Genomic DNA, 25824 nt, shown 5'->3' on the forward strand with positions numbered 1-25824 from the left:
ATTAAGTTGGAATCTAGTTTCGAATATCTCGACACGAGAAACCCAATGGTGGAAATGGTTTGTGATTGTTCGAGAGATAAAATGTAATAAAAAAACTTATCTTAAAAAACTCTCTCTCTCTCTCTCTCTCTCTCTCTTCAGAATAATAATAAGATTTACATTTTTCAAAATATCACCATATTGGCTGGAGTCAAGGAAAAAAACATATTGGCAGTCAGTAGACTCACCCTAGTGTAACCGTACGCACACGATCGATTAGGTCCAGGCACAAGGATGCAGTTTTACATCTCACGCCCACGAATCTCGACCACCTACCTGTACGCACACGCACACAAAAAACGGGATTAACATCTACGTGCCAGAAAGAAGCTCACTCAGCTGGATGATCGGAAGCAACTAGTGTGATTTATATATGCAGTGACAATTACCTTGTCATCAAGTGCACGTTTTGAAGAAATTTCTCTCATGTCATGTGCCTTTCCTTTTGGGTGAGCCTCCAGGAATAATCAAGTTACCGTGCATCAGTAATGATAGAACACCTGGTCTTACTGACGTTGTAATTGCAGCAAACACAGAGAACTGCCAAGTCATTTGTGGCTCTCTTCAGCCCACTATGGTTCAACACTTTTTCTGATATGTATTATATTTTGACCTCTTAAGTTGTACTGTACACTTATGTAATCAGGTATAAAGTTGCACATCTTATTAAGCAACTTGTTCAAAATTATACAATTCTTTTATGTAGTTAAAAATCATCTTTTATAAAAATACTAAAAGTTAATAGTAACTTCTCAAACATTATGTGCAACTCTATTTTCTAAAGGTTATGTGTAACTTCATCAAATATTTTTTGTGGCTTCCCAAATATTATAAACTTTTTGATTGTGTCCACTATTTTCTGATTCTTTTTCCAAATAAAAATCATTTTCAGTGGAAATGTGCTCGTTTGTGCCAGAAAAAAGGGCTGACTTGGGAATACGGAAAAGATCCTTAATCCCATGTCGACCGCACTCCAATTGTACCCTTCTCTAAAACAGCTAGAGTTTGTAGCCCTATGTTTCAGAAATTTCTTACCATTTAAATGAAATATTGAAAAGAACAAGCTGTGTTTATCTACGACATATTCACACAAACTAATATTTTATTTGCCACAATTGAAACTAGAAATATTTAGCTACGAAATTTCAAACTTGTTTATCTAGCTATGACATTTAAAACTACCCTGTCTTTAGCTGCGACATTCAAAACTAACTAGACGATAAAGTTATTAGTTTTATTTGGCAGCGGAAATAGATGCAACAATTTAGATAACCCATTCAATTAGGGTTTGTTACTGAACCTGGGCTAGTAAAGGATACATATCAAAACCAATAACTGCTACACTTTGATGAAGCACATCAAGCACAATGCCCATCTTTTCATCTTACATTCCAAACCGAAATAGGCCTAAGATGTTTCACATGGATTCAAGAAAAAAACATTCATGGGTCGTCATGCTGACATATAATTGCCCAAACATAGTTAGTGAATATTCCTACTACTGGCCACAGCACTGTAGAGACGACAGGTCACAGAAAGGTCTTGTACAATCTGGAGCCACCCTTGAAGAACACACGCAAACACATTCTTCCTCCACAAACTCAAACATGAACAGACTTGACGCGCAAACATAGGTCGATTAACTCCAGCCGTCACATCGCATGGCCTGATACCAGATACCCTAAGGCAGGCACATGACTGCATTTCATACTCTCGACTTTTACATCGATCTCGCCTTCGAACAAGGGAGGGGAGCGCCCTACCTATACAAACAAGGAAACGAAATTAAGATCCACTGATACACAACTTGCACATGGCAGCACTACCACCATATCTTCCTCGTCCTACCAGTAATTTGTGATTTGTTTCCGGAAAGGAAATGAATCAAATGCAACACTTGCCTACCAGTAATTCTGACACTCTGAAGCGACCAAGACCACACCTCATTCCCAGCTAATACATCAGGTGTCCGTTTGATCACTCTCAAAAGTAGTTACATCACCAGTTCATCGTCTCTATCTCAACACAAATTCGACCCCAGTTTCCAAACCATAGCTCACAAATGAGGTGAAGTTGTAACTCAGAATTATATTTCAGATACAGTACATTGTGCCAACAATTTGACAAATGCAGAACAGACAACATCACACCATGCATCACTCTGAAAACCAAAAACTAACATCAGACCATTGTAATTAAGCACGAAACAGAGTATTTGTATATAAGTATGGTAAACATGGTCGATCTTTACTCGTGTTGCTTAAGAGAGAGGAGCGTCTTGAAAATACCCACTAGAACACCGACCACAGAGAATACCGTGACAATGGTTCTAAAGTTGTTGTAGATGAACTTGTGCACCTTGATCCACAGCCACCTGTTGACCTTGTAGCTCTCAATGTCTCTCAAGATGCGGCGGTATGAGCGGCTGGACGTCAGGTGCTTCGTAAGGCTCTTGAAGAGCTGGAGCACCTCTTTGTTTGTGAGTTCTCCTTGCACAATATGCTTCCTTCGTAGCTCGTGCACGTCCTCTTCCCGGTCCATGAGCATCGAAAGCAGAGCAATGTACGAGCAGATGGCCATCTCTTCATCACAATGTTGATAACGACGTTGACCCCCTGAGCTCGTGCATACCTCAAGAGCAGCCATATTTACAAGCCAACTCGCCCTTGCACTGCTTAACATCAGTGGCGTCAGGAAAAGCTCGCCAAACAGGGGTCCTTTCCTGATGCCAATTTCTGTGAAAATTCCTGTCCTGATGGCTTTGAGCTTGATGCCAATTTCTGCAAGCTCGATGACATTTGTAGATGCCGACACTGAATTGAGTTTTTTCCTGGACTTCTTTTTGGTTAATGGTACATGGCTTTCTATATGAACATCCTCGAGGTTGTTAGACTCTGCCATCATTCGGGTGTTCAACTCTTTCAATATTGTAAATACCTCCTTTAGAAGAGATGCTGGAAATGCTATCTTGCTGGCTCTTTTGGCCTTTTTGTTGGCCATCTTGATTTTGGTGGCCCTTTCCTTGTTTGTTTTGTAGAATCGAAGAAGACCAAGGAGATGAGGCGGTGTGTACTCTTCCTCCAAGTCTGAAAGGATTTCATCTTGTTTGATATGATACACACGGTTTGTGAGATTTTCTCCGAAGTTCAAAAGTTTCCTCTTCACTGGCACAAACCTAAAATCAAGGAGGGTTTCCACAACCATTCATGGGAGCTGGTTCTCCAGCAAGATTACATCATTAATGATAAATTTTTCGTTGGAGTGAAAAACATATCGCAACTCTGGGCAGTCAAGCAGGTCCTTGTTACCAAGCATAAACTCGAGCAAGAAGCATGCATCATAGAACATCATAGCCGCAAAGTCAGCATGGCTGATACCTGCCACCGCGTCTTTGGCATAGAGGCAGCGGGCCTTGTCTGCAACCTTGACGACAGCCCCATAGATCTCTTCAAGCGAGTGGCCGCGCGACCCGCTGATGAAGTGGTAGGCAGCCATGCCCTTCGCTTTCTCCATCTGCTGGAGGTGGGGTGAGCCATGGTGGTAAGGGCCGATGGCCACGACCCTGGGCACAATGTACGGGCTGCCGAGACCGCGCAGGCTTGCAGGGAACTTATGCATCTTCTCCTCTCTCTTGTTGAAATCAACCTTGAACTCTTGTGCTGTTTTTTCCAAGTAGTCATTATCAACCGGAGCCGAAGCCAGTAGCGCTGTCTCTGCAAAGTCCATGCCCTCATCAACTTGCTCACGGCTACATCCATGGATTTCATGCCCATCTGTGATCTCAGAGGAGGAAGCAAACTTAAACTGTTGAGCTGCTTTCCTTAAGCATTCCTCAACCGGAGCAGGTGGTGCTTCTGCAGAATCCATGGTCGTCTGGAGTGTCGAATCAACTTGCTGGCTGGGGGTATCACACACATCTGTTATCTCAACGGAGAAATCAGCCGCTTTCTTCAAATTGGAGTACAAATCAGTCGGAGCCACTGCTTCTTCAACGGCCTCAACCGTCGAATCAGCCGGCGGGTCGCAACAGCTACGAGTAGTACCCGGGAGATCTGCCATCTAGCTTCCCTCAGACAGCCGGATTGCGGCTACCTACCAACCGCTCCGCTGCTTCCCTGCTGTTTGCTACTGATAGTTAGAAAGTCACATTGCGATACTGATGAAAAGAAAACATGTACAGCACAGAACGGAGGAGATGCCGATACCTAGAAACTCACATTGGGATCCTCGTGATGCTCGCCGCCGGCCTCCTGCTGTGCCGGGCCAAGAAACAGTATCCTCGGCGGCGGGATGGAGAAGGGATGCCTCTTAAAAGAGGGGGAGAGGCGGAGGGAGGCGGGACGACGGCGGCGGCGGCTTCCCGTGAGCGATCTGGAGACAGTAGTGACGGGTACTGGAGAGTGGAGACTGTGAGAGTGAGCCATCCTGAACGTAGGAGTATTTCCTTAGTGGGCCGAATGGGCCCATCGCTACAAATAAAAACCCTAGAAAAACTCTTTCCTTTTAGCTCGCTGATGTATTCATCCCTGTAAGCACAACTGAGACGTCACATCATCTCGCCAGGAAACGTCTTCTTCAACTGAACAAACACGCCAGAAGATCTGATAAATCTAGGAAAATGTGACCATCGATGCAAAGTCTAGGACTTAAACCGTGATGGGTTGATTCCACCTCAAGGAACCTAACCATCTGAGCTACACTCAATTTGCAAAAAAAAAAAGGTCTCTTTTCTTACTCAATCGAAATGTTCCTACCTTCAGAATAAATCACAATTACAACATAAACATATTATAAAAAAGAATAAACTATATAAAAAAATAAAAAAAATCATGCTTTGTAAAAATTGTTCCATCGCTACGGACTCAAAAACAATGTATGTACATGTTCGTCATCCAGATACAAACGCTCGTTCCAGCTCCCTTCCCTCTGTTTCACAATTCCTACAATTTTCCTTTGCAAAACCTACAAACCGAACAGGGCCTCAAAACATGAACAGATTTGGCGCGCAAACATAGGTCACTTCATTTCATACTCTCGACTTTTACATTGATCTCGCCTTCGAACAAGGGAGGGGAGCGCTCTACCTATACACACAAGGAAACGAAATTAAGATCCATTGGTACACAACTTGCACACAGCAGCACTACCAGCATATCTTCCTCGTCCTACCTGACCGACACCGTGGGCGGTGGTTATGGTTCACACATGATCCGTCATCGCCGTCTCTTATTGTCTGCCTCCAAGAAATGCCAGGGGCTGCAGCAGCCTCGCTTGCGTCTGCAGTTGCAGCTCCGGCACTTTCTTCAGCGACCGGTACTGCAGCCGCGTACTCTCTCCGCTGTCGAGCGCCTTCACAAGATACCTGTTCAACCCAAAGATTTTTATAGTCCAATAATATGCAACAGGTTCTACTTCTACAGGAGCTGCAGTGAGACGAGTCACGAGTGCGAAGCCACAGTTCGTCCTGCGCTATTAAAAGAGAGTGAAGCACTGCACTTACCAGCCATTCAGACACTGCGAAGTGATGACCGCCTCCTTCCCGACAAATTTCTCGGGCGTCCTTTTGTTCCCCTGCAAGCATTTAGTAATCAGAACAAACTGCTCTTGTGACTTCACTTTACTCTCAGAAGCGCAATGTATTGAGTGTACCATGATCAGGACCCTCTCGCCCACTACAAATGGGTACTGCACTCCCCTGAATGCCACCGGGCTTTCAGCATCCAGAGCAAGCTCACTGTTTCCCTGAGAAAACAAGACGATAACTATTCAAACAGTATGCTAGGACGTAAAAGACTAGGTGCATGTTCAAAGGATTATACACACACTTTGCTACTCCCAGTCCGCTTCAGCACATCCGTATGCTCGGTCACATCTTTCCTGCGCTTCCGAAGAGCGGCGTTATGAAACAGTCTCCTGTCATCCTCCATCTTCACCACCGTGGCTACTGCTCTTAAAGCTGTTCATCACAGAACACTGCCGATCGTAAGTGAGCAGGTGAAACATTGTTAATGCTAGTCTTAATAAGGAAGGTAAATATACGACAGAGACATACCGAGATTAGGAAACAAGGAGGATGGGTCAACTTCTCCATTGCAAATGGTGCATCTAGCCTGATTACATTACAGTGATAAAAAGAAACAATTTGTTGGTTGGTGACATCCCAAAAGACGGGAGTTGCAGCACACAGAAAAGATACTATTTCAGGTTTGTATACTAAAGTATGCCTTTGCTGTGAGAAGGTTCATCAAAATGGCACTATTCTTCTCAGTAAGTTCCAGTTGGATTATCTGTTACTATGGCTCTCTAGATGTCTACTAAATACTAAAACTGTATGAATACCACAATTTTAAGTTAGAAAAATTAATGCCAGCATAAGTATTTAGATTTTTCTAAAGCGTACCATTTCAATGACTTTCTTCAGCATGACGCCACCAAATGAGTGCCCACATTGAAGAACCATAGCATCTTCAAGAAAAGCCCCACTGAAAACAGACAAGTCCATTACTGCATTAATCATGCAAATCAGCAACTGCGATGTCGAATAATGAGATGATCTGTAACATTGGTTTGGAGAAACAGAACACTACGAGCATTCATATTAAGCAATTTTGTCCCTCCCTTGCTCCCATTAAACTTACGATGAACGCATAAAAAATAGCAGATGTAGAAGGACCATGCAGAATAAGGCAATCTATGTATATGTTGTGAACAAGTTTGTGATGAACAGCTACATCCAACAAGGAACAACTTACGACAGAGGGTCTGACAGGACACTTCTGAGTGATGGGTCGCTAACAAAGTTGCCCTGAGATTCCTGCAGTTGAAATTGGTTAAATATGGGCAATTTTTAAAATTCAGAGCAACAAATGAACAGGAAATGAAATGCACATAACACCCAATTCTTGTCAGTGTATTACTTTCCTACTCTCACAGATTTGAGAGCTGTGGCAGCTCTCATGTATCACTGGATAATTGACCATGTAGAACATGCATGCTACAGTAACCATGTTGCTTCGAACTTATGCTTACAGAAGGTTCTTCCAAGTGACTGGAAACAGCGTGCTCTTCAGCATAAGAATCATCCATAAATTGGCTTGCAGGTATGGGTTGGTACACCTGTCGTATGCAATGCCCAGCAGCTAAAATTGGAGAGCAATCCAATATAGCGCTGGCATGAGGCACCAACCTAAAGGTGAGTGATGCCCTACAAGATGAAAATTGCGGTTAGATGGCCAATTCATGTGTACAGGAGCACAAGGAGTATAAGCCAAAAAAAAAGTATATGAAATGACATGGTGAGATGTTCCAGCATTTCATAATTCTGACCTATTCTCATTAGTGACCCTGTACTGGGAAATTGGGCAAAGACCAGCAGTAACATGACTTAGGGCCCTTCCAGTCAGAAGCAATAGATTATTTGGGCCTGAAACCCCATCAGCTAGGTACCAATGGCCATTTGAGTCACAAACCTACCAAAGAAACAAGCACTAAACAATTATGACTTGGGCAGATGAATTGTACCAATGGCACGGAATAAGACTGGAATCAGTTGCACATAGTACAAAAGGAGAAAACAAGATGTAAACAATAGGAGGCTAAGAAAACGGTAGCGTATTTAACCAAAAGTAAAGTAGCCATGACTCAAATGCTCTATTGCTGCATTCAAATTTTAGATACATGTAAGGAGCAGAATTTTGTTACCTCAATTCCTGGATTATCGGAAGCAACTAGTGTCACAAATCCCCTATCAACTTGAGGCATTGAGGACCTGCTGAGATATCCCATGAGTGTGTGACCACTTTGGAGCTGTTCATGAGAATATGCCACCAGCAACTCTGATGAGGAGACCTCGTTAACCGGCAGTGGAGTATCATCAAGTAATTGGTTGAATACGCTGGATAACAGGGCATGATTATTAGCTAGTAGAATTCTGGGAACGTGGAGAGCATATTAATCAATAGTAAGAGAAATTCAACCAGGGGATAAAGGGCAAGAAGTGTACTCGGTACGTAGGCGCAGGTGCCGTGCTATTGCACTGAGAGCGGCACGGGCTGCTTTGCCCAAACATCTGAAAGCATCAGCCATGCAAGCAGGCGACAACTCTCCATCTTCCAAAGTCCTGACATAGAGTAGAATTACCGAAACATATCAGAAACCAGCCACAAAACGTTGCCTGATTTGACAGAAGAGGGAAAAAAACATGTGCAGAGCTGTGACCTAACTAGCTTACATCTGACAGCCCCCTTTGCCTAACAATCTAGCATACAGAGGTTAGTAAATCAGCAATAGTGTCCTTACCCATAAGACCCTAATTCTAGGTTCCTCCTAATTTTTCTATAATCAACATGTTTTTTTTCATTTCATTTTGGAATGTAAAAGATGTACGTAAAACACAATCTACTATGTTAATACTGGCATACATATGAGGCAACTTCTTGTACTCCCTCCGATCCAAATAAAATGTCGCAGCTCTAGTACAAAGTTGTACTGACGCTGCATCATTTAATTTGGATCGGAGGGAGCACATCTTCTTTGGTATAAGAGGCAATTCTTGTACATTTACATTTTGAGTATGAAGCAATTCTTGTACATTTTGTGTTGATAGACCACCAAAATAATGTATACAGCATCATCTGTCAGTTCACTAAGAGTCTAGTGCTAGAGTAATCAAAGAGATGTAACCATCACCATTCTATTTCAGTCACACTCCGGCCCCGAAAACAGAGGAAACAGAGCAATATTCCCAATGTTCAGGAATGTTGTGTATGGTCAGCCAGCTCTTTCAGACTTTCACCCTTGTGGTTCGCTCACACTCCGGCGCTGAGCCAAACCGGAATCTAAACTACTGACTCAAATCTAAGACGAAGTAGGCTGCAGATGCAATTAAGGATACCTCCCGGCGCGGTAGAGGTAGGCGGCGTGGCGGCCACGGAAGAAGGCGCGGGCGGACTCGAGGGCGCAGCGGACGACGGCCGCGTCGGCGGCGGGGAGCTCGAGCACGGCGGCGCCGCGGCGGGCGAGCGAGGCGGCGAGGGCGCCGACGGCGCGCGCGTAGCCCGGGGCGGCCGCGCCGTCGTGGGGCGCCACGTCGTCGAGCCGCACCCTGGCGAGCGGCGACGGCGGGCAAGGAGGGCATGCCATGGCGAGCCGGCGGGCCAGGCTAGGGTTCCGAGCGGCTCGATTGCTGATTCGCCGCCATTGAGCTTACTCAGCTTGAGCGAGACTAAGAAAAATGATGCTCCTAAAAATAAATGTGGACCCCACTTTTAACTATGGTGGTAATTTTAACTACTTTTATAAAAACATTCAACTGAAACTAGGTTTAGGAAGAAGAAAAATGCACCTCAACTAGAGGATTCGATTTGAGCTGTTGTTACCCTTCGACAAGTATGACCAACTGCAAAACCACCTTCAGAACAGTGGGGCTCTCCGAACGGTCGATGCGCTACTGCAGGGTCCACATTTTCTAAAAGGGTACAATGTTTTTCCCCTTGTGCCAACCCGTCTGTACTAAATGAGAGACCCGGATCTAACTTAACAGTATCAAGTTTGGAACCTCGTTCAATGCTACGTTGAGGTGTAACTGCAATGGCGGTGGTGCTGCGGCGTCTTGAGTTGATCTTGATGGGTAAATGAAAATGATGATAATAACGTATGTTAGAGAATCTTATGCATTTATTCATCCATTTGTAAAATGAAAAGAAAATTGTACATAACAATACGAGCTTTTACGATCCGCTAGTAGTTTATGTTTGCTTATTTTTCCTTGCGTCACTATAGGCCTCATCGTCTTATAGGAGCGCAAACGGCTGTCTTGCCTAAGCCCAATCTTGAGGTCGACACCAACTCCTTAAGCTGACATCACACTGAAATTATGGCTCATTGGCAAGCCTCTACCCATGCTGACTGAACCGTGTTTTGATAGGTAGTAAGTTGTTTGTAATTGTAAAGCCAACTTTTCTCCTTCTACTGTTTTCAAATAGAACCAAGTGACATTGCGAAGTTGATAGACATGTGATTAGCGGTGGTCAATACATTGTCTCAATCAGCCCAAGAAGGGTATGAGGCGAAGTCCCTATCATGCTTAGGTTGTGTCCATATCCGTATTAGTTGAAGATCATCTAGTTGGTTGCCACATGTGAGTGCTACAGTTTTGTAACTACCACACGACACGGTTAGGAACATTGCAATTTACTAATCCCTATTTTCATCATGGTGGACGGGCAAATACTACCGCCGATAAGCTCATCGATGCTATGTGACCCTCTGTGTCCCCTAATGAAGTCGTCTCTCGCGCTCTACCAAACAAAAGGTTTAAATCAAAAGATGATGTGTTCAAGAAGATAGTCTCTGCTGCCACATCACTCACCGAGTTTGCTAGAGACGGTAAGAAAGTTGATGCATTTACCACTGCCTATGTAGTGGCCAATGATGCAACCATTGTTCTTGCGTCCACTCACAAGTTTGTTGTGATGGAAAACACTTACACAAGGTTGCTCATTCATCCAAGTATGCGTTGAAGGTCTTTTCTATTATCACAAACTTGTTAGCAGGTGTGACAACAAATGACTACATGAGCCACCATCATGTAGGCAGTGGTAATTGCAACAACCTTCTCATGAAGCCTCGGCAGGCAAAGTGGAAAAATAGGATTTGAAAGCCTCCATGAGAACAAAAGCAGTGAGACAAGATCCAGTCTGAAAGCGAAAGCTACAGATTGGGGGAAAATTGTGATGGAATATCATTGGTTATGGAGAAGATGACCAGTCCCCGCTACCGCTAGTTGATGGGTCCAATTCTTTTACTTAGCCAGGTTAATGTCCAAATGTATCCATAGCCCACATGCACATTGATCTCTCGCTGCAAGTGGGAGATCCCATGCTCACCACCATCTTGGAATCACACTTCCCACAAAATGTAAAGATTTTGGCTCCTACGCCTTGAGAGATTGAACACTAAGGCTAATCTCCATTGAAAACCCTTACAAGGTAATGTCCCATGTCCTTGATGCAACAATGCAGGCGAGGGCGGTCGAGGTGCCGACACATGTTCTTCACATGCTCGGTTGGCTCGGCGGGCTCGAAGTGTGTGGGTGCAAATCGAATTCAGGCACTCTCAAGCTCGTCCTCCTCATCACCATAGTTGTCCGGAGGAACATACAGAATAAAGTCATCCTTTGGATCGTGGTAGTGGGCGACCTCAATGCGGCTAAAGTCCATCTTCTTTCATCCTTCCTTGGTGAATGTGTCCGTCTTGGCCACATTGGCTATGTAGTTGTAGTCGAACTCGACATAGCCCAGCCTCCTGTTGATCCTCGATCGCATCGATAGCCGGTGTCTTGCGATCCAGGCTCTGGTCTTCGTCGCCGTTCGGATCACAACCTCGAGAGCCTTGTCGGGAACCACCAGAGCTTAGCGCTGGCCTTGGTCTTTGTCTTACTTTTACCCTTGTTCATAGTACACGTGTGATTAGCGGTGGTGGAGTATATCGTCTCAATCGGCCCAAGAAGGGTACGAGGCAAAGGCCCTATCAGGCTTAAGTTGTGTCCACATACTCAGTGGGCTTGGCGTGTTTGTGTGTGTGTGCCGCATGGGACGCTACAAATGCATAAGTGTTGAGATGTCTAGAGACCTAAGCCGTTGCGGCAATGGTCACCTAATATCTTTCTATACATTTTTTTGCGGGAATATCTTTCTGCATGTTGAGAATTAAATTGGTTATACATTATGTGGATGTATTTTTTGTTTACAGAAGATAAATTTAGAAACTAATTTTGCGCCAAAAAGTTATACAATGTTCGTGCCACAGAATCAACACCCTTGGCGCAAAATTACATGACTAGCTATTGGTATCTTTCTATACTTTGAGAACTACATTTGGTGCTACATTATGTTGATGTATTTATTATTGCTAAATTTAAAAGTAAATCTTGCGTCGGAAACGCCATTTGTGCCAAAAAATAACACCCTTGGCCCAACTAATATTGCATCAATTGTTTTCCAAATTCTGACACGCTGCTGCACGATCCCGACATGGCAAGTGCACATGCTACACGGCGCACGAGCACATATCCTTCACCCTTTTGTTGTCTCTCTCGCAGAAAAACACATCTGCCTTTTCTCTGTTCGTTCCTCACCATATCCCCTTCTCCCTCGTCCCTACCTTTTCCCCTTTCTCATTGCATTTGAGGCCGAGCATGTAGGTCAAGTAGGAGTCAATGAAGGGGAGAAATATGTCGATGCCAATCCCTGGGGTTGAAGGGGGTGGCGGTGGACTAGAGGTGTGTGGTGATCAAATCGGACATGCAACTCCACCACCTCCTCCTTCCTTTTTTTCTTGGATCTGGAGCGATGACGTTGTTGGCTTCGTGCGACCTCATGCATCTCCATCAGGTCGTGAAGGCGAGTTGCGCAAGTGCGGTAAGCCAGGAGACGCAGGGTCCGCCCCTATTCGAAGAGCCACCGCACTTGAGTCTTGCACAGAGGTAAGCATCTTCTCCTTTTTCATACCCTCGCTCTATGATGTTGTACACCCATGTTCGGGAAGTTGGCACAAACAACAATCGGATTTGCACATCGACTACTATACAGTTGGTCGGGGCAGTAGACGAAGTTTCGCATATCCCTGGCTGGGTAGTTGCAGTAGGAGGCCATCAACAAAAACTATACATCCACGAGTAGGTAGAAGTACCAAGTTTTGCGCTATGGGAGCCAACATTTGTACTATGAGAATCAAGTTTAGTGCAATGAGAACCAACTTAGTAGGCTCTCCTTTCGTGATATCACTTGGCATAAAGTTCCCGTAAGTTGTCCACCATGACTACCAAGTTGACTAACATGTACCCTAAGTTTTTTATCATGACTAATGAGCACTCTTAACATCATCGAAAGTTTGACCTACAATAGGTTTCTGCGCCGTATGCAACTTAGTTTTCCATGTACAAAAGTTACGAACCATGGTATGCAACTTTTACAATGTTGTAAGCAATTGAGCATCATTGGGTAAGCAACCCCATAGTGATGTGTAGACCTTTTTTTGAGGTGGCCAACTTTCACAGTAGCATGGACAACTAATGGGCAATGGTATGCAATTGAGCATCACTAGTAGGCGGCTTCACTCTGTAATACTAAAGCTGGTTGTTGTACCACCAAAGTTAATTTTGGAAAAGTTAGTTGAAATATATCCAAACGGGTTCTATCTTTCGGAAAGGTGCATCATGCAGCCAAATTTGCATGATGTAGCATCAAAGTTGGTTTTCAAAAAAAATTCAGAAACATACCTAAATAGGGTCTGGCTTTTGGAAAGTTGGTTGTTGTAGCACCAAAGTTGCAGCATGTAGCACCAAAGTTTTTTCAAAATTTTGTTGGAACATAAATGGGGTATAGCTTTTAGAAAGTTGGTTCATGTAACATCAAAACATCATGTACCACCAAAGATGGTTTTGAAAAAGTTTGTCGAAACAAACCCAAACGGGGTCCAGCTTACGGAAGGTTAGTTGATATATAACCAAAATTGGGCCATGCAGTACCAAAGTTGGTTTTGAAAATTTTTGTCGAAACATAGCCAAATGGGGTCGATCATTCAGAACGTTTGTTGATATAGCGCCAAAGTTACATCAGGTAGCACCAAAGTTGGTTTTCAAAAAGTTTGTCGAAACATACCCAAATGTGGTCCAGCTTTTAAGAAGTTGGTCGATGTAGCACCAAAGTTGCATCATGTAGCACCAAAGTTGGTTTTGCAATAGTTTGTGGCCCATTTTTGAGGAAGTCGACAAACTTTTTCAAAACCAACTTTGGTGCTACATCAACCAACTTCCTGAAAGCTGGATCACATTTGGCTATGTAGCAAAGTTGCATCATGTAGCACCAAAGTTGGTTTTGAAAAAGTGATAAACCTTTTCAAAACCAACTTTGGTGCTACATGATGCAACTTTTCAAAACCAACTTTGGTGCTACATGATGTTACTTTGGTGCTACATCAATCGAGTTTCTGAAAGTTGTACCACATTTGGGTATGTTTCGGCAAACTTTCTCAAACCAACTTTGTTGCTAAATGATGTAACTCTGGTGCTAGATCAACCAAATTTCCGAAAGTTGGACCCCATCCGAGTATATTTCGATAAACTTTTTCAAAACCAACTTTGGTGCTACATGGACCAAGTTTTGCGCTAAATCAACCAACCTTTCGAAAGCTGGACCCCATTTTGTTTAGACAAACTTTTTCAAAACAAAATTTGGTGCTATATGATGCAACTTTGGTGTTACACCAACCAACTTTTTGGAAGCTAGACCCAATTCGGTATGTTTCGACAAGCTTTTTGGAAACCAACTTTGGTGCTACATTATGCAACTTTGGTGCTACGCCAACCAAATTTCCCAAAGCTAGAAGTCATTTGGGTATGTTTTGGTATATTGAGGAAGTAATAGATGGAAATGCCAGTAATGGGTTTGCGCTAACTAGTGGAAAGATGTTATTAAAGTTTGTCGGGTCGTACCTTTCTTCATTAAACAACATAATTTGGGAACTGGTAGGGATGCTCGATTGCCTATGTATATGTATTAAGTGTCTGGTTCATGGTCACATACTCAACCCATTGGTTGTTCTAGTGAAAACAACTATAAGTAGCCCTGTTAATGTATCGTAACCTACATATTATCACATATATCTATTGAGCACTAAAAGCGCAGCGGGCTCAGTGGGCTTAGGCTTAGGTTGTGTCCACATGCCCGGTGGGCTCGGCATGTGTGTGTGCGTGTGTGCCGACATGGATGCTACGAATGTGTAAGTGTTGAGAGGTCTAGAGACCTAGGCGCCGCGGCAAGGGTCGCCTATATCGTTATCCTAGGATGTCACATTATATTCAACTAATAACGACCGAATTCTCGTACACCTGATTTTAGAAGACCAAATTGTGCCGACGCCAGTTCTTCACATTACCCTCGGGTGTTCTTCTCTTTCCACTGACCATAACATCAAGGGAAAAAAATCGGAAAAAGAAAATGCGATGAATCTACAACATAGGAGTATGCTAATTCGGTCCTTTCTCCATTTTTATCCTTGATCTAGAGAGAGAGATAGACGAGGCGGCCGATTAGCATCTTTTTTAGAAGCTAGAGGATTAATTACTCAACATCACACCCAACAAACAACAACAGGCGAGATGGATGGATCGACCGCCCGAACGACAGAGCTACTTGTCGTCGGCTCCCGGCACCACCGGCGAAGTGGGCGCCGCGGGATCCTTGTCATCACCTTCCTGAACCGCCTTCCCCTTCTCCTCACGGGGGGCACCGACGGCGTGCAGGGTGCGGCCGAGCGCGTCAAGGCGATCGCCGGCGGCACGGGCGTCGGCGGGCCCGAGGCGCGCGGCGGCCATGTGGACGAGGTCCTCCGCGCGGTCGCAGCACTCGTGGAAGGCGTCAAGGCGGCGCTTGAGGTCCTCCACCGCGGCGGCGCGGCCGGGCTCGCGGACGTGGGCTGCCGCGGCGTCCACCAGCGCGTCGTAGGCCGCTGCCATTGCGTCCACGGTGCTGTCCATCTCGATGCCGATGCGGGTGGCGGTTACCGGCCCCTTGTGGGTCTCGATCTAGTGGTGTTGTGTTGAGTCTGATCGACTGACTGGCTAGCGCTCCCTTATATATACCCCTCCTGCTTTAATTTATGCCTTTTTAAAGCTTTAATTTGTGGTGTTTATCTGTTTATACGTATGGCTAGTTATTAATACTTTCTCCTGTCCAAATTAATCAACGCACACTTAGTACAATTTTGTATTAAGTATGCGTCAATTAATTAGGATTCGGAGGGAGTAATATATATCTACATGCTGAGAATTAAATTGGTGCTACCACACAAAAAAGAAGAGAGAATTAAATTGGTGCTACATTATGTGGATGGATTTGTTGTTTACAGAAGATAATTTTAGAAACTAATTTTGCGCCAAAAACATGAGTGCAGTATTTCGGTGCCCAGACTCATCCACACCTGGTCAGAAAAAATATCACAAAACAATTAAAAAAGAATCTAATTTTTTTGCATGATAGACAATTTAGTGTGTGAGGTCCGCTCCAATTTTTAAATCATTTGAACATCTGAGCAGCTCTCGGCAAAAAAGACAAATCGGATCAGAACAGTGCATGAACAGTAAACCTTTTTACAGACCCCAAATTTGTCTTTTTTCCGAGAGCTGCTTAGACGTCCAAATGATTTGAAAATTGGAGCGGACCTCACGCATCAAATTATCTACCATGCAAAAAAATATATTTTTTTGAATTTTTCTAGTATTTGTTTTGACCTTCTCATCAGCGTGGGTGCAGATGAGCCTGAGCTCAGAAGCGGATTTTTACCAAAAGATTATATAGTGTTCGTGCCACATAAACAACATGCTTGGCGCAAATTATATGACTAGCTATTGGTATCTTTCTATACTTTGAGAACTACATTTGGTGCTACATTATGTTGATGTATTTATTATTATTGCTAAATTTAGAAATTAATCTTGTGCCAGAAATGCCATTTGTGCCGAAAAAAGAACACCCCTGGCCTACCTAATATTGCATCAAATTTTGTTTCCAAACTCTGAATCATACAACTGCACGATCCCGACGTGGCGAATGCATGCGCTACACGGCACACGAGCATAGATCAATAAAACGCTGCTCCATCCCTTCAATGTCTCTCTCCTAGAAAAACATATCTGCCTCACGATATCACCTTCTCCCTTGTTCCTATCTGGTCCCCTTTCTCATTCCATTTGATGCCGAGCATGAAGGTCAAGTAGGAGCCGATGAAGGGGAGGAGCATGTCAATGATAATTCTTGGCGGTTGAAGGGGGTAGCGGTGGACCAGAGGGGTCGAAGGGGGTGAGCGATCAGCCAGGAGACGCAAGGTCTGCCCCTAGTCAAAGAGCCACTGCACATAGGTAAGCCGTCCTCTCCTTTTCATCCCCTCCCTCTACGATGTTGTACACCCATGTTTAGTTAGGAAATCGACACATATATACAACAATCGAATTTGCGCATCGACTACTAGACAGTTGGCCGGAGCAGTAGACGAAGTTTCGCATCTCGCTGGCAAGGTAGTTGCAGTAGGAGGCCGGCAGTGAAAACTATACATCCACGAGTAGGCAGCAGAACCAAGTTTTATTCTATAGGAGCCAACATTTGTACTACGAGAACCAACTTTAGTGCCATGAGAACCAACTCGTAGTAGGCTCACCTTTCACGATATCACTTGGCATAAAGCTCTCATAAGTTGACCACCATGATTGCCAGTTGACTAACATGTAGCCTAAGTTGCCTATCATGACTAATGAGTAGTCTAACATCATCGAAAGATTCACCTACAATAGTTTTTTGCTCCTTATGCAATTTAGTTTTCCAGGTAGACAAGTTAGGAACCATGGTATGCAACTTTTACAATGTTGTAGGCCATTGAGCATCACCGGGGTAGGCGACCTCATAGTGAGGTGGAGGCCTTTGTTTTTAAGGTGGCCAACTATCATAGTAGCATGGACAACTGATGGGCAATGTTATGCAAATCAGCATCACTAGTAGGCGTCTTCACTCTGTAATTCTAAAGCCAGTTGTTGTACCACCAAAGTCCCACCAAGTAGCACCAAAGTTAATTTTGAAAAAGTTTCTTGAACCATACCCAAACGGGTTCTATCTTTTGAAACGGTGCATCATGCAACCCCAAATTTGCATCATGTACCAAGAAAGTAGGTTATCAAAAAGTTTTTCGAGATATATCTACATGGGGTCTGCCTTTTGGAAAGTTGGTTGTTGTTGCACCAAAGTTGCATCATGTAGCACCAAAGTTGGTTTTCAAAAATTTGTCAAAACATACCCAAGTGGGGTCTAGCTTTCGAAGAGTTGGTTGATGTAGCATCAAAGTTGCATCATGTACCACCAAAATTGGTTTTGAACAAGTTTGTGGAAACAAGCCCAAACGGGGCCCATCTTTCAAAATGTTAGCTGATGTAGAACCAAAGTTGGGCCATGTAGTACCAAAGTTGGTTTTGAAAAAGTTTGTCAAAACATACCCAAATGGAGTCCATCTTTCGGAAAGTTTGTCGATGTGGCGCCAAAGTTACATGAGGTAACACCAAAGTTGGTTTTGAAAAAGTTTGTCATAACATACCAAATGTGGTCCAGCTTTCGAGAAGTTGGTCGATGTAGCACCAAAGTTGCATCATGTAGCACAAAAGTTGGTCTTGCAGAAGTTTGTGGCCCAGTTTTCGGGAAGTTGACAAACTTTGTCAAAACAAACTTTGGTGCTACATCAACCAACTTCCTAAAAGGTGAACCACATTTGGCTATGTAGCACCAAAGTTGGTTTTAAAAAAACAACTTTGGTGCTACATGATGCAACTTTTAAAACCAACTTTGGTGGTATATCATGCAACGTTGGTTCTACATCAACTAGCTTTCTAGGGATTTTCCTGAAAATACCAAACACCAGAAAATGGAACTAGTAAGATCTGACATCGGGTCTGGGGAAAGTGGTTCATGTTGTTCCTCTAATTGGCGTGGCATCAAGCTTGTGAGGATCATCTCTCTGCAGCAATCCGATGCATACTCCATGCCGTTGAACCTGACAGTCCAACCTAGAGCGAAGGACTCGAGTTGGCCAAGGTAGCCATGCATCCTAGGTGGCAAAGAGGGTGATGCCCCCCAACACAAACATCTGTCAGAACAAAAAGATCTCGCTAGAATACATCTACTCGTTGATCTTGGTTCCCATCAATCTGCGATGATCACCTAGCAGGACCTGCATGGGCCACCACCGACGAAGCTAAATCTGATAGATCTCTAGGTAGGCAATGGTAACAAGGACACACTATTCTACCCACATTTGCGCTCTCCGTGGAGATAATGCCTCATGTCTTGCTTCTATTTTTCATTGGAGTAAAGTAGAAAGTACATGTATCTACCAAAAGATTTCTTAAGTTCTATATGAGCCAGGCCCCTCGGTTTATGTATGTACCGAGGGGTCCTAGGTTATGCTACCTCTTGAGCATGCGTTGGTTTTTCCTTGAAGAGGAAAGGGTGATGCAGCAAAGTAGCGTAAGTATTTCCCTCAGTTTTTGAGAACCAATGTATCAATCCAGTAGGAGACTACACGCAAATCCCTAGTTACTGCACAAATAATCAAGAACCTTGCAACCAACGCGATAAAGGGGTTGTCAATCCCTTCACGGCCACTTGCAAAAGTGAGATCTGATAAAGATAATAAGATAAATATTTTTGGTATTTTTTTTGTATAGATTGAAAATTAAAGATTGCAAAATAAACGTCGACATAAATAGTACGTAGGCGGGAGATTAATACTCTGAAAAATAGACCGGGGGCCATAGGTTTCACTAGTGGCTTCTCTCAAGATAACAAATTCTACGGTGGGTGAACAAATTACTGCCGAGCAATTGATAGAAAAGCGCATAGTTATGAGAATATCTAGGCATGATCATGAACATAGGCATCATGTCCGTGACAAGTAGACCGAAACGATTCTGCATCCACTACTATTACTCCACACATCGACTGCTATCCAGCATGCATCTAGAGTATGAAGTTCATAAGAACAGAGTAACGCATTAGGCAAGATGACATGATGTAGAGGGATAAACTCAAGCAATATGATATAAACCCCATCTTTTTATCCTCGATGGCAACAATACAATACGTGTCGTTTCCCTTTCTGTCACTGGGATCGAGCACCGCAAGATTGAACCCAAAGCTAAGCACTTCTCCCATTGCAAGAAAGATCAATCTAGTAGGCCAAACCAAACTAATAATTCTAAGAGACTTGCAAAAATATTAAATCATGCATATAAGAATTCAGAGAAGAATCAAATATTGTTCAAAGATAATCTTGATCATAAACCCACAATTCATCGGATCTCGACAAACACACGGCAAAAAGTATTACATCGAATAGATCTCCAAGAAGATCGAGGAGAACTTTGTATTGAGATCCAAAGAGAGAGAAGAAGCCATCTAGCTAATAACTATGGACCCGAAGGTCTGTGGTAAACTACTCACACGTCATTGGATAGGCTATGGTGTTGATGTAGAAGCCCTCCGTGATCGATTCCCCCTCCGGTGGAGCACCGGAAAAGGCCCCAAGATGGGATCTCACGGGTACAGGAGGTTGCGGCGGTGGAAAATAAGTTTTGTGGCTTCCCTGAATGTTTTCAGGGTATAAGAGTATATATAGGCGAAAGAAGTAGGTAGGTGGAGCTACGAGGGGCCCACGAGGGTGGGGGGCACGCCTACCCCCCTGGGCGCGCCTCCCTGCCTCGTGGCCGCCTCGTTGCTTCCCTGACGTCCACTTCAAGTCTCCTGGATTGCGTTTGTTCCAAAAACGATCCTCGCGAAGGTTTCATTCCGTTTGATATTCCTTTTCTGCGAAACACTGAAATAGGCAAAAAAAACAGCAATTTGCACTGGGTCTTCGGTTAATAGGTTAGTCCCAAAAATAATATAAAAGTGCATAATAAAGCCCATTAAACATCCAAAACAGATAATATAATAGCATGGAACAATCAAAAATTATAGATACGTTGAAGACGTATCAGGTTACAAGATACTAATCAGCTACATACGAAGAGATAAGATCCTCCCAAATCCAGCTTCTTGGGGAATATAATCAAGTCTTTTGAATCCTTCTAATTATACGCGCATGGGCCGCCTGATGTGGCACAAGTCAGGACCCAAAAGGGGTACTCACCACGACCTGTAGGCCTGGAGTCAACATGGTGAGTAGTCCCCTAGCCAGGACACTGTCACCATGCTTGAATGTTGCGGTGGCCTCAAGGTCGCTGTAATCAAGGATATCATTTTTTTAGGAAATGAGTCCAGTAACTGCATACTAACTCGTTCTTTCCCTACTTCATGTTGCTTAGGTCGCCGGCATCGGCCGGCCGGGACGTAAGTACCCCTGAAGTTGGCCATGAATTCGACCTAAAGGTCTTCCCAGCTTTTGATCGACCTGGGAGGGAGGATTCAAAGCCAAGCCCAAGTTGAGCCTTTCAACATAAGTGACAGATGGATTATGACATGATAGTCATCTACATTTTCCACCAGGACTGCAATCCAAATCATAGGACCTGTGTTACCATCATGCTTGTCGCAGTTGTTGATTTTGAACTCGCCGAGAAGGGGGTGAGCAATGATGTGATCCACAAAGGAGGGGGGATACATTTCACATGGACTCGCGACTGTTGAACGGATGTCATCTATGGTGTGACACACATCATTCAGGCTAGCCACGTAGTCATACTTGGTGAAGGTCGGCTGGTACTTGTCCTATGACCGGGCACATAGCCGAGCTGCCCTCTTCAAGAAAGTCTTGGTCCGGGGTAGACCACGCGTCACACTTGGACGGGTGGCATGCCCACAGGCCAATTTAGGCTCGTAGATCATCCAAGGAGCCTCGTCGCCAGTCGGAGGTTAGTGTCGATCGTGGTGGTGGTAGCTTGATTTTTCGGCATGCTGGGAGCCTGACTGCTGGTAACCCACAGGTATAGGAGATTGCGATAGTTTCCGAGGGTAGTATTTCACCCAAATTTGTTGATTCGACACAAATGGAGCCAAAGAATCTTTATGAACCTTAGCAATTGAGTTGTCAATTCAACCACACCTAGGATATAATATTTCTGCAGCAAAGTGTTTAGTAGAACAGTGCTTTGATAGTTTTTATAGTAGCAATAGTTATAGGAACAATAACAGTTGTAGTTTGTGATGATTGTAAAAGCAGCAACGGTAGTAACTTAGCAAAAATCAATATGAGAAAGCGTAGGCATTTTATCAGTGATGGATATTAATGTATTCACCATGTGTTAATATTTTGTTTCGGTTCTTTATTAAAAGGAGGCATTAATATCCCTTGGTTTTCTTATGCACCCCGCTGCCACGGGAGGGTAGGACAAAAGATGTCATGTAAGTTCTTATGCAAGCACGTATGACTATACACGGAATACATGCCTACATTACATTGATGAATTGGAGCTAGTTTTGTGTCGCCCTAGGTTATAACTATTACATGATGAATGTCATCCAGCATAATTATCCATCACCAATCCAATGCCTACGAATTTTTCACATATTGCTCTTGCTAAGTTACTACTGCTGCTATTGCTACTATCATAATTGCTACAAAACTATTACTGGTACTGTTATCGTTACTGTTGCTATCGCTACTATGTCTATCAAACTATCATATTATTGTGCTACTCATCACCCTGCTGCAGATATTTAGTCTCCAGGTGTGGTTGAATTGACAACTCAACTACTAATACTTGCAAATATTCTCTGGCTCCCCTTATGTCGAATCAATAATTTTGGGTTGAATACTTTACCCTCAAAAACTGTTGCGATCCCCTATACTTTTGGGTTATCATGCATCATGTAGCATCAAAGTTAGTTTTCAAAATTTTGTCGAAACATACCCAAATGAGGTCTAACTTTTGAAAAGTTGGTTGATGTAACATCGAAGTTGCATCATGTGCCACCTAAGATGGTTTTGAAGAAGTTTGTCGAAACAAAAGCAAACGGGATCCATCTTTCGAAAGGTTAGTTGATGTACAACCAAAGTTGGGCCATGTAGTACCAAAGTTGGTTTTGAAAACTTTGGTGGAAGCATACCCAAATGGGGTCCAGATTTTGGCAAGTTTGTTGATGTAGCACCAAAGTTACATCGGGTAGCACCAAAGTTGGTTTTGAAAAAGTTTGCCAAAACATATCAAAATGCGGTCCAGCTTTCAAGAAGTTAGTAGATGTGGCACCAAATTTGCATCATGCAGCACCAAAGTTGGTTTGCAATGGTTTGTGGCACATTTTTTAGGAAGTTGACAAAAAATTTCAAACCCAACTTTGGTGGTGCATCAACCAACTTCCTGAAAGTTGAACCACATTTGGCTCTATAGCACCAAAGTTGCATCATGTAGCACCAAAGTTGGTTTTGAAAATTTTTATGGTACTACATGAGGCAACTTTTTATAAACTTTTTTCAAAACCAACTTTGGTGCTATGCAACGTTGGTGCTACATCAACCAACTTTCTGAAAGCTGGCCCATATTTGGGTATGTTTGGGCAAACTTTTTCAAAATCATGTTTGGTGCAAAATGATGTAACTTTGGTGCTACATCAACCAACTTCCCGGAAGGTGGGCCACATTATGGTATGTTTCCATACCCTTTTCAAAACCAACTTTGGTACTAGATGGACCAACTTTGGTGCTACATGAACCACCTTTCAAAAGTTGGACCCCATTTGGGATTGTTCAACAAATTTTTTTATAAGAAACTTTTGTGATACATGATGCAACGTTGGTGTTACATCAAGCAACTTTTCGAAAGCTAGACCCCATTTGGGTATGTTTGCACATAAATTTTGAAAACCAACTTTGGTGCTACGTCAACCAACATTCCCCAAATCCAAGTATGTTAATAGAAACCAAGGATGCTACAAGAAAACACATTGAGAAGAGAGGAATGGCGTATGCACGATGCCCATATTATTTTAAAGGTGCTGAAGTGGAGGATAAATTGGGTACATTGGATTACTGCACTCAAGGTATATTTAAATTACCTATGTTTTGTGATAATTGAAAGTCTAATGACCATATGAGATTTAGTTGCAAATTCCACCCTCACCCTATTGTAGCATCATACAATTGTGATGATTATCCTTTTACATACGTTGAATCGATTGAGGAGCGTACTATTCTTTAGAACCTCTGAACTTATGACAAGGGTAAATGAGCTTGCTCCATATTATGCAGAGGTCTCTAAACATAAGAGCTTGTTGGAGAATATCCATGACTTTTGTATCACTAATTTTTTTCATAATAATATGTCTTAGCAATGGGAGAACAATAAGTTGGAGGCTACTCTTGGAAGAATGCCTAGGGGATAAGATGAAGCATGGAAGCCTAGAGAGAATGTTCATTGTCTACAATTATTGGATTAACAAATATATTTGCTCTCCACGGCAACACTTATGCAGGTAGATAAATCGATTGAAATTTATTGCTAGTTCATTGAGATTTACATGATAATAAAATTAATAATCAAAACATATAAAAACTCTAGCCTAATTAATTAAGACTGGAAATTGGTGATACATGCTCCAGCTAGCTAGATTGGGACTTGGTAGGAGGTCTCGTCAACGGGCACCCCACCTTGGGCACGTCGATCGGTAGTACATCGACGTCTTGGATCCATGGGTTCTCATCGGCATCGTTGATGGTACACAGCTCTCTCCACACGATGATGTTTCATTTGAACCAAGAGCTAAAGGCAATCTGCTAGACGCGGTATCCCTTCTTGATCCATCGCTTGGACTTGCAGTAGGCGAGCTCGTACCAGAGCGAGCCGCTGGAGGTGTTGCCGAAATCTGTAGAGCGTCACTCGTGAAGGCTCATCGTGCCAGGGGTTGAGCTTGAGGTTGTGCTCGAGCTCGTCGGGGACCCGACACCCCTGCCTACGGTGTGGATGCAGAAGTGCTCGAGCGCGAGCTTGAAGTCCGGCAAGTACGCCTTCATGTGGGCGCGGAAGACCTTGAGCATGACGGTGGTGAGGAAGCGGAGCTGCTGTGACATGGGTAGGACGAGCGGGCCGACTGTGGTGATGTTGGTCTTGAGGAGCTGCTTTGTACTACACTCAGCCGAGAGTGGTGGGTGATTGATTAAACCGTAGGATGAATTTTGCAATCAGATGGGTGGTGGGTAGGTCGAAAATTTCATCCTATAGCTCCGCAACAAGCACGTATTTGCATCAATCACCCACAGTTTCATCAAAAATCACCCACTATTACAACAAAAAAATATGTATTTGCATCAATCAACTAAAAAGTGCTTAGGCAACAAAAAATTGCAGCAGATACGTTTACAACATAAATCACGACCTATTTTTTTTTAGCAAAAATCACAAACTATTAGAACAAACTATACATGTGTTTTCAATATTTTTAAAAAGCATGTAAAAACATTATCGAAAAGGACCCTGATAAGTGCCACACGTGTGGCACAAACACATGACAACTTTCTTTTAGATGACAAGTTTCAGTTTTTTTGGGGGTTGTGTTTTCTTCTTGGATGGCAACTTTAGTTGTAAAAAAACGTCATGACTAAATCGCCTCATTTGCACCCGTGACATTTATCATTTGGGTATTGAAAAACTTGCAACATCTAGCATGTGAATTTGCAAAAGACCGCATGCGTATTTGTGGTACTTATCATCTGGGTATCGCAAAACCTTGCAACATTTAGTCGTGTGAATTCGCAACAAAACAAACCACATGCGTATTTGTTACAATTTGAAAACACATAACCAATATGGAAAACATGGAGCCTTCCCAAAATATAAGAGCGTTTTTTATACTAGTATATAAGAAAGACATCCATAAGAGCATCTCCAACAAACGTCCAATATTAGCGCCGTGCCCAAAAAATCACAAGTTTAGCACGCGCGGAGTTGAAAATAGCACTTCAGCGGACGCTGCATAATAGAGCACGCTGTAAAAAGCGTTCAGCGCGCCGGACGAAACTGGATCACAAGTCGTATATTTAGCGCTTGAGCTCCAATGCGCTGAACTTCTCACGCACGTGAAAAGTGTCCTGTGCTTCCCGAGCCACCGTTGGCCTCCTCGCATGCGCGCGCCAGCTCGCCAACCGGCCACGGGCGGGGCGGACCGCGACCACGGCCACGGCGGCGGCGGGGCGGGGAGGAGCGCAGGCGCAGCCAAGGCCACGACAGCGGTGGGCCGGGAGGAGCACAGGCGCGAG

General features: G+C 43.6%; 2 protein-coding genes across 7 annotated transcripts; both read right to left on the reverse strand.

Annotated features, from left to right (window-relative positions):
- Positions 1-2102: 2102 nt before the first annotated feature.
- LOC119326590 lies at positions 2103-4434 on the reverse strand. 6 transcript variants are annotated; one of them, XM_037600215.1, is made up of 2 exons: positions 4257-4434; positions 2103-4157 (listed from the first exon to the last, which is right to left on the reverse strand). In XM_037600215.1, exon 2 carries the CDS (start codon positions 3241-3243, stop codon positions 2287-2289), a length of 957 nt encoding a protein of 318 aa, XP_037456112.1. In that variant the 5' UTR covers positions 3244-4157; positions 4257-4434; the 3' UTR covers positions 2103-2286. The 6 variants fall into 3 exon arrangements, with proteins under 6 accessions (XP_037456112.1, XP_037456115.1, XP_037456110.1 ...); XM_037600213.1 differs by having other exon boundaries at positions 2103-4154; positions 4245-4434; XM_037600214.1 differs by having other exon boundaries at positions 4245-4434.
- Positions 4435-4869: 435 nt separating this feature from the next.
- On the reverse strand, positions 4870-9058 carry LOC119325664. Its single transcript, XM_037599380.1, has 13 exons — positions 8933-9058; positions 8042-8158; positions 7741-7933; positions 7366-7508; positions 7069-7243; positions 6792-6853; positions 6440-6521; positions 6092-6149; positions 5865-5995; positions 5689-5781; positions 5540-5610; positions 5209-5401; positions 4870-5123 (listed from the first exon to the last, which is right to left on the reverse strand). Exons 2-12 carry the CDS (start codon positions 8122-8124, stop codon positions 5266-5268), a joined length of 1227 nt encoding a protein of 408 aa, XP_037455277.1. The 5' UTR covers positions 8125-8158; positions 8933-9058; the 3' UTR covers positions 4870-5123; positions 5209-5265.
- Positions 9059-25824: the final 16766 nt, after the last annotated feature.

The sequence above is a fragment of the Triticum dicoccoides genome, chromosome 6B (genome assembly GCF_002162155.2).
Source record: "Triticum dicoccoides isolate Atlit2015 ecotype Zavitan chromosome 6B, WEW_v2.0, whole genome shotgun sequence".
In the NCBI taxonomy this organism is placed as follows: domain Eukaryota; kingdom Viridiplantae; phylum Streptophyta; class Magnoliopsida; order Poales; family Poaceae; genus Triticum; species Triticum dicoccoides.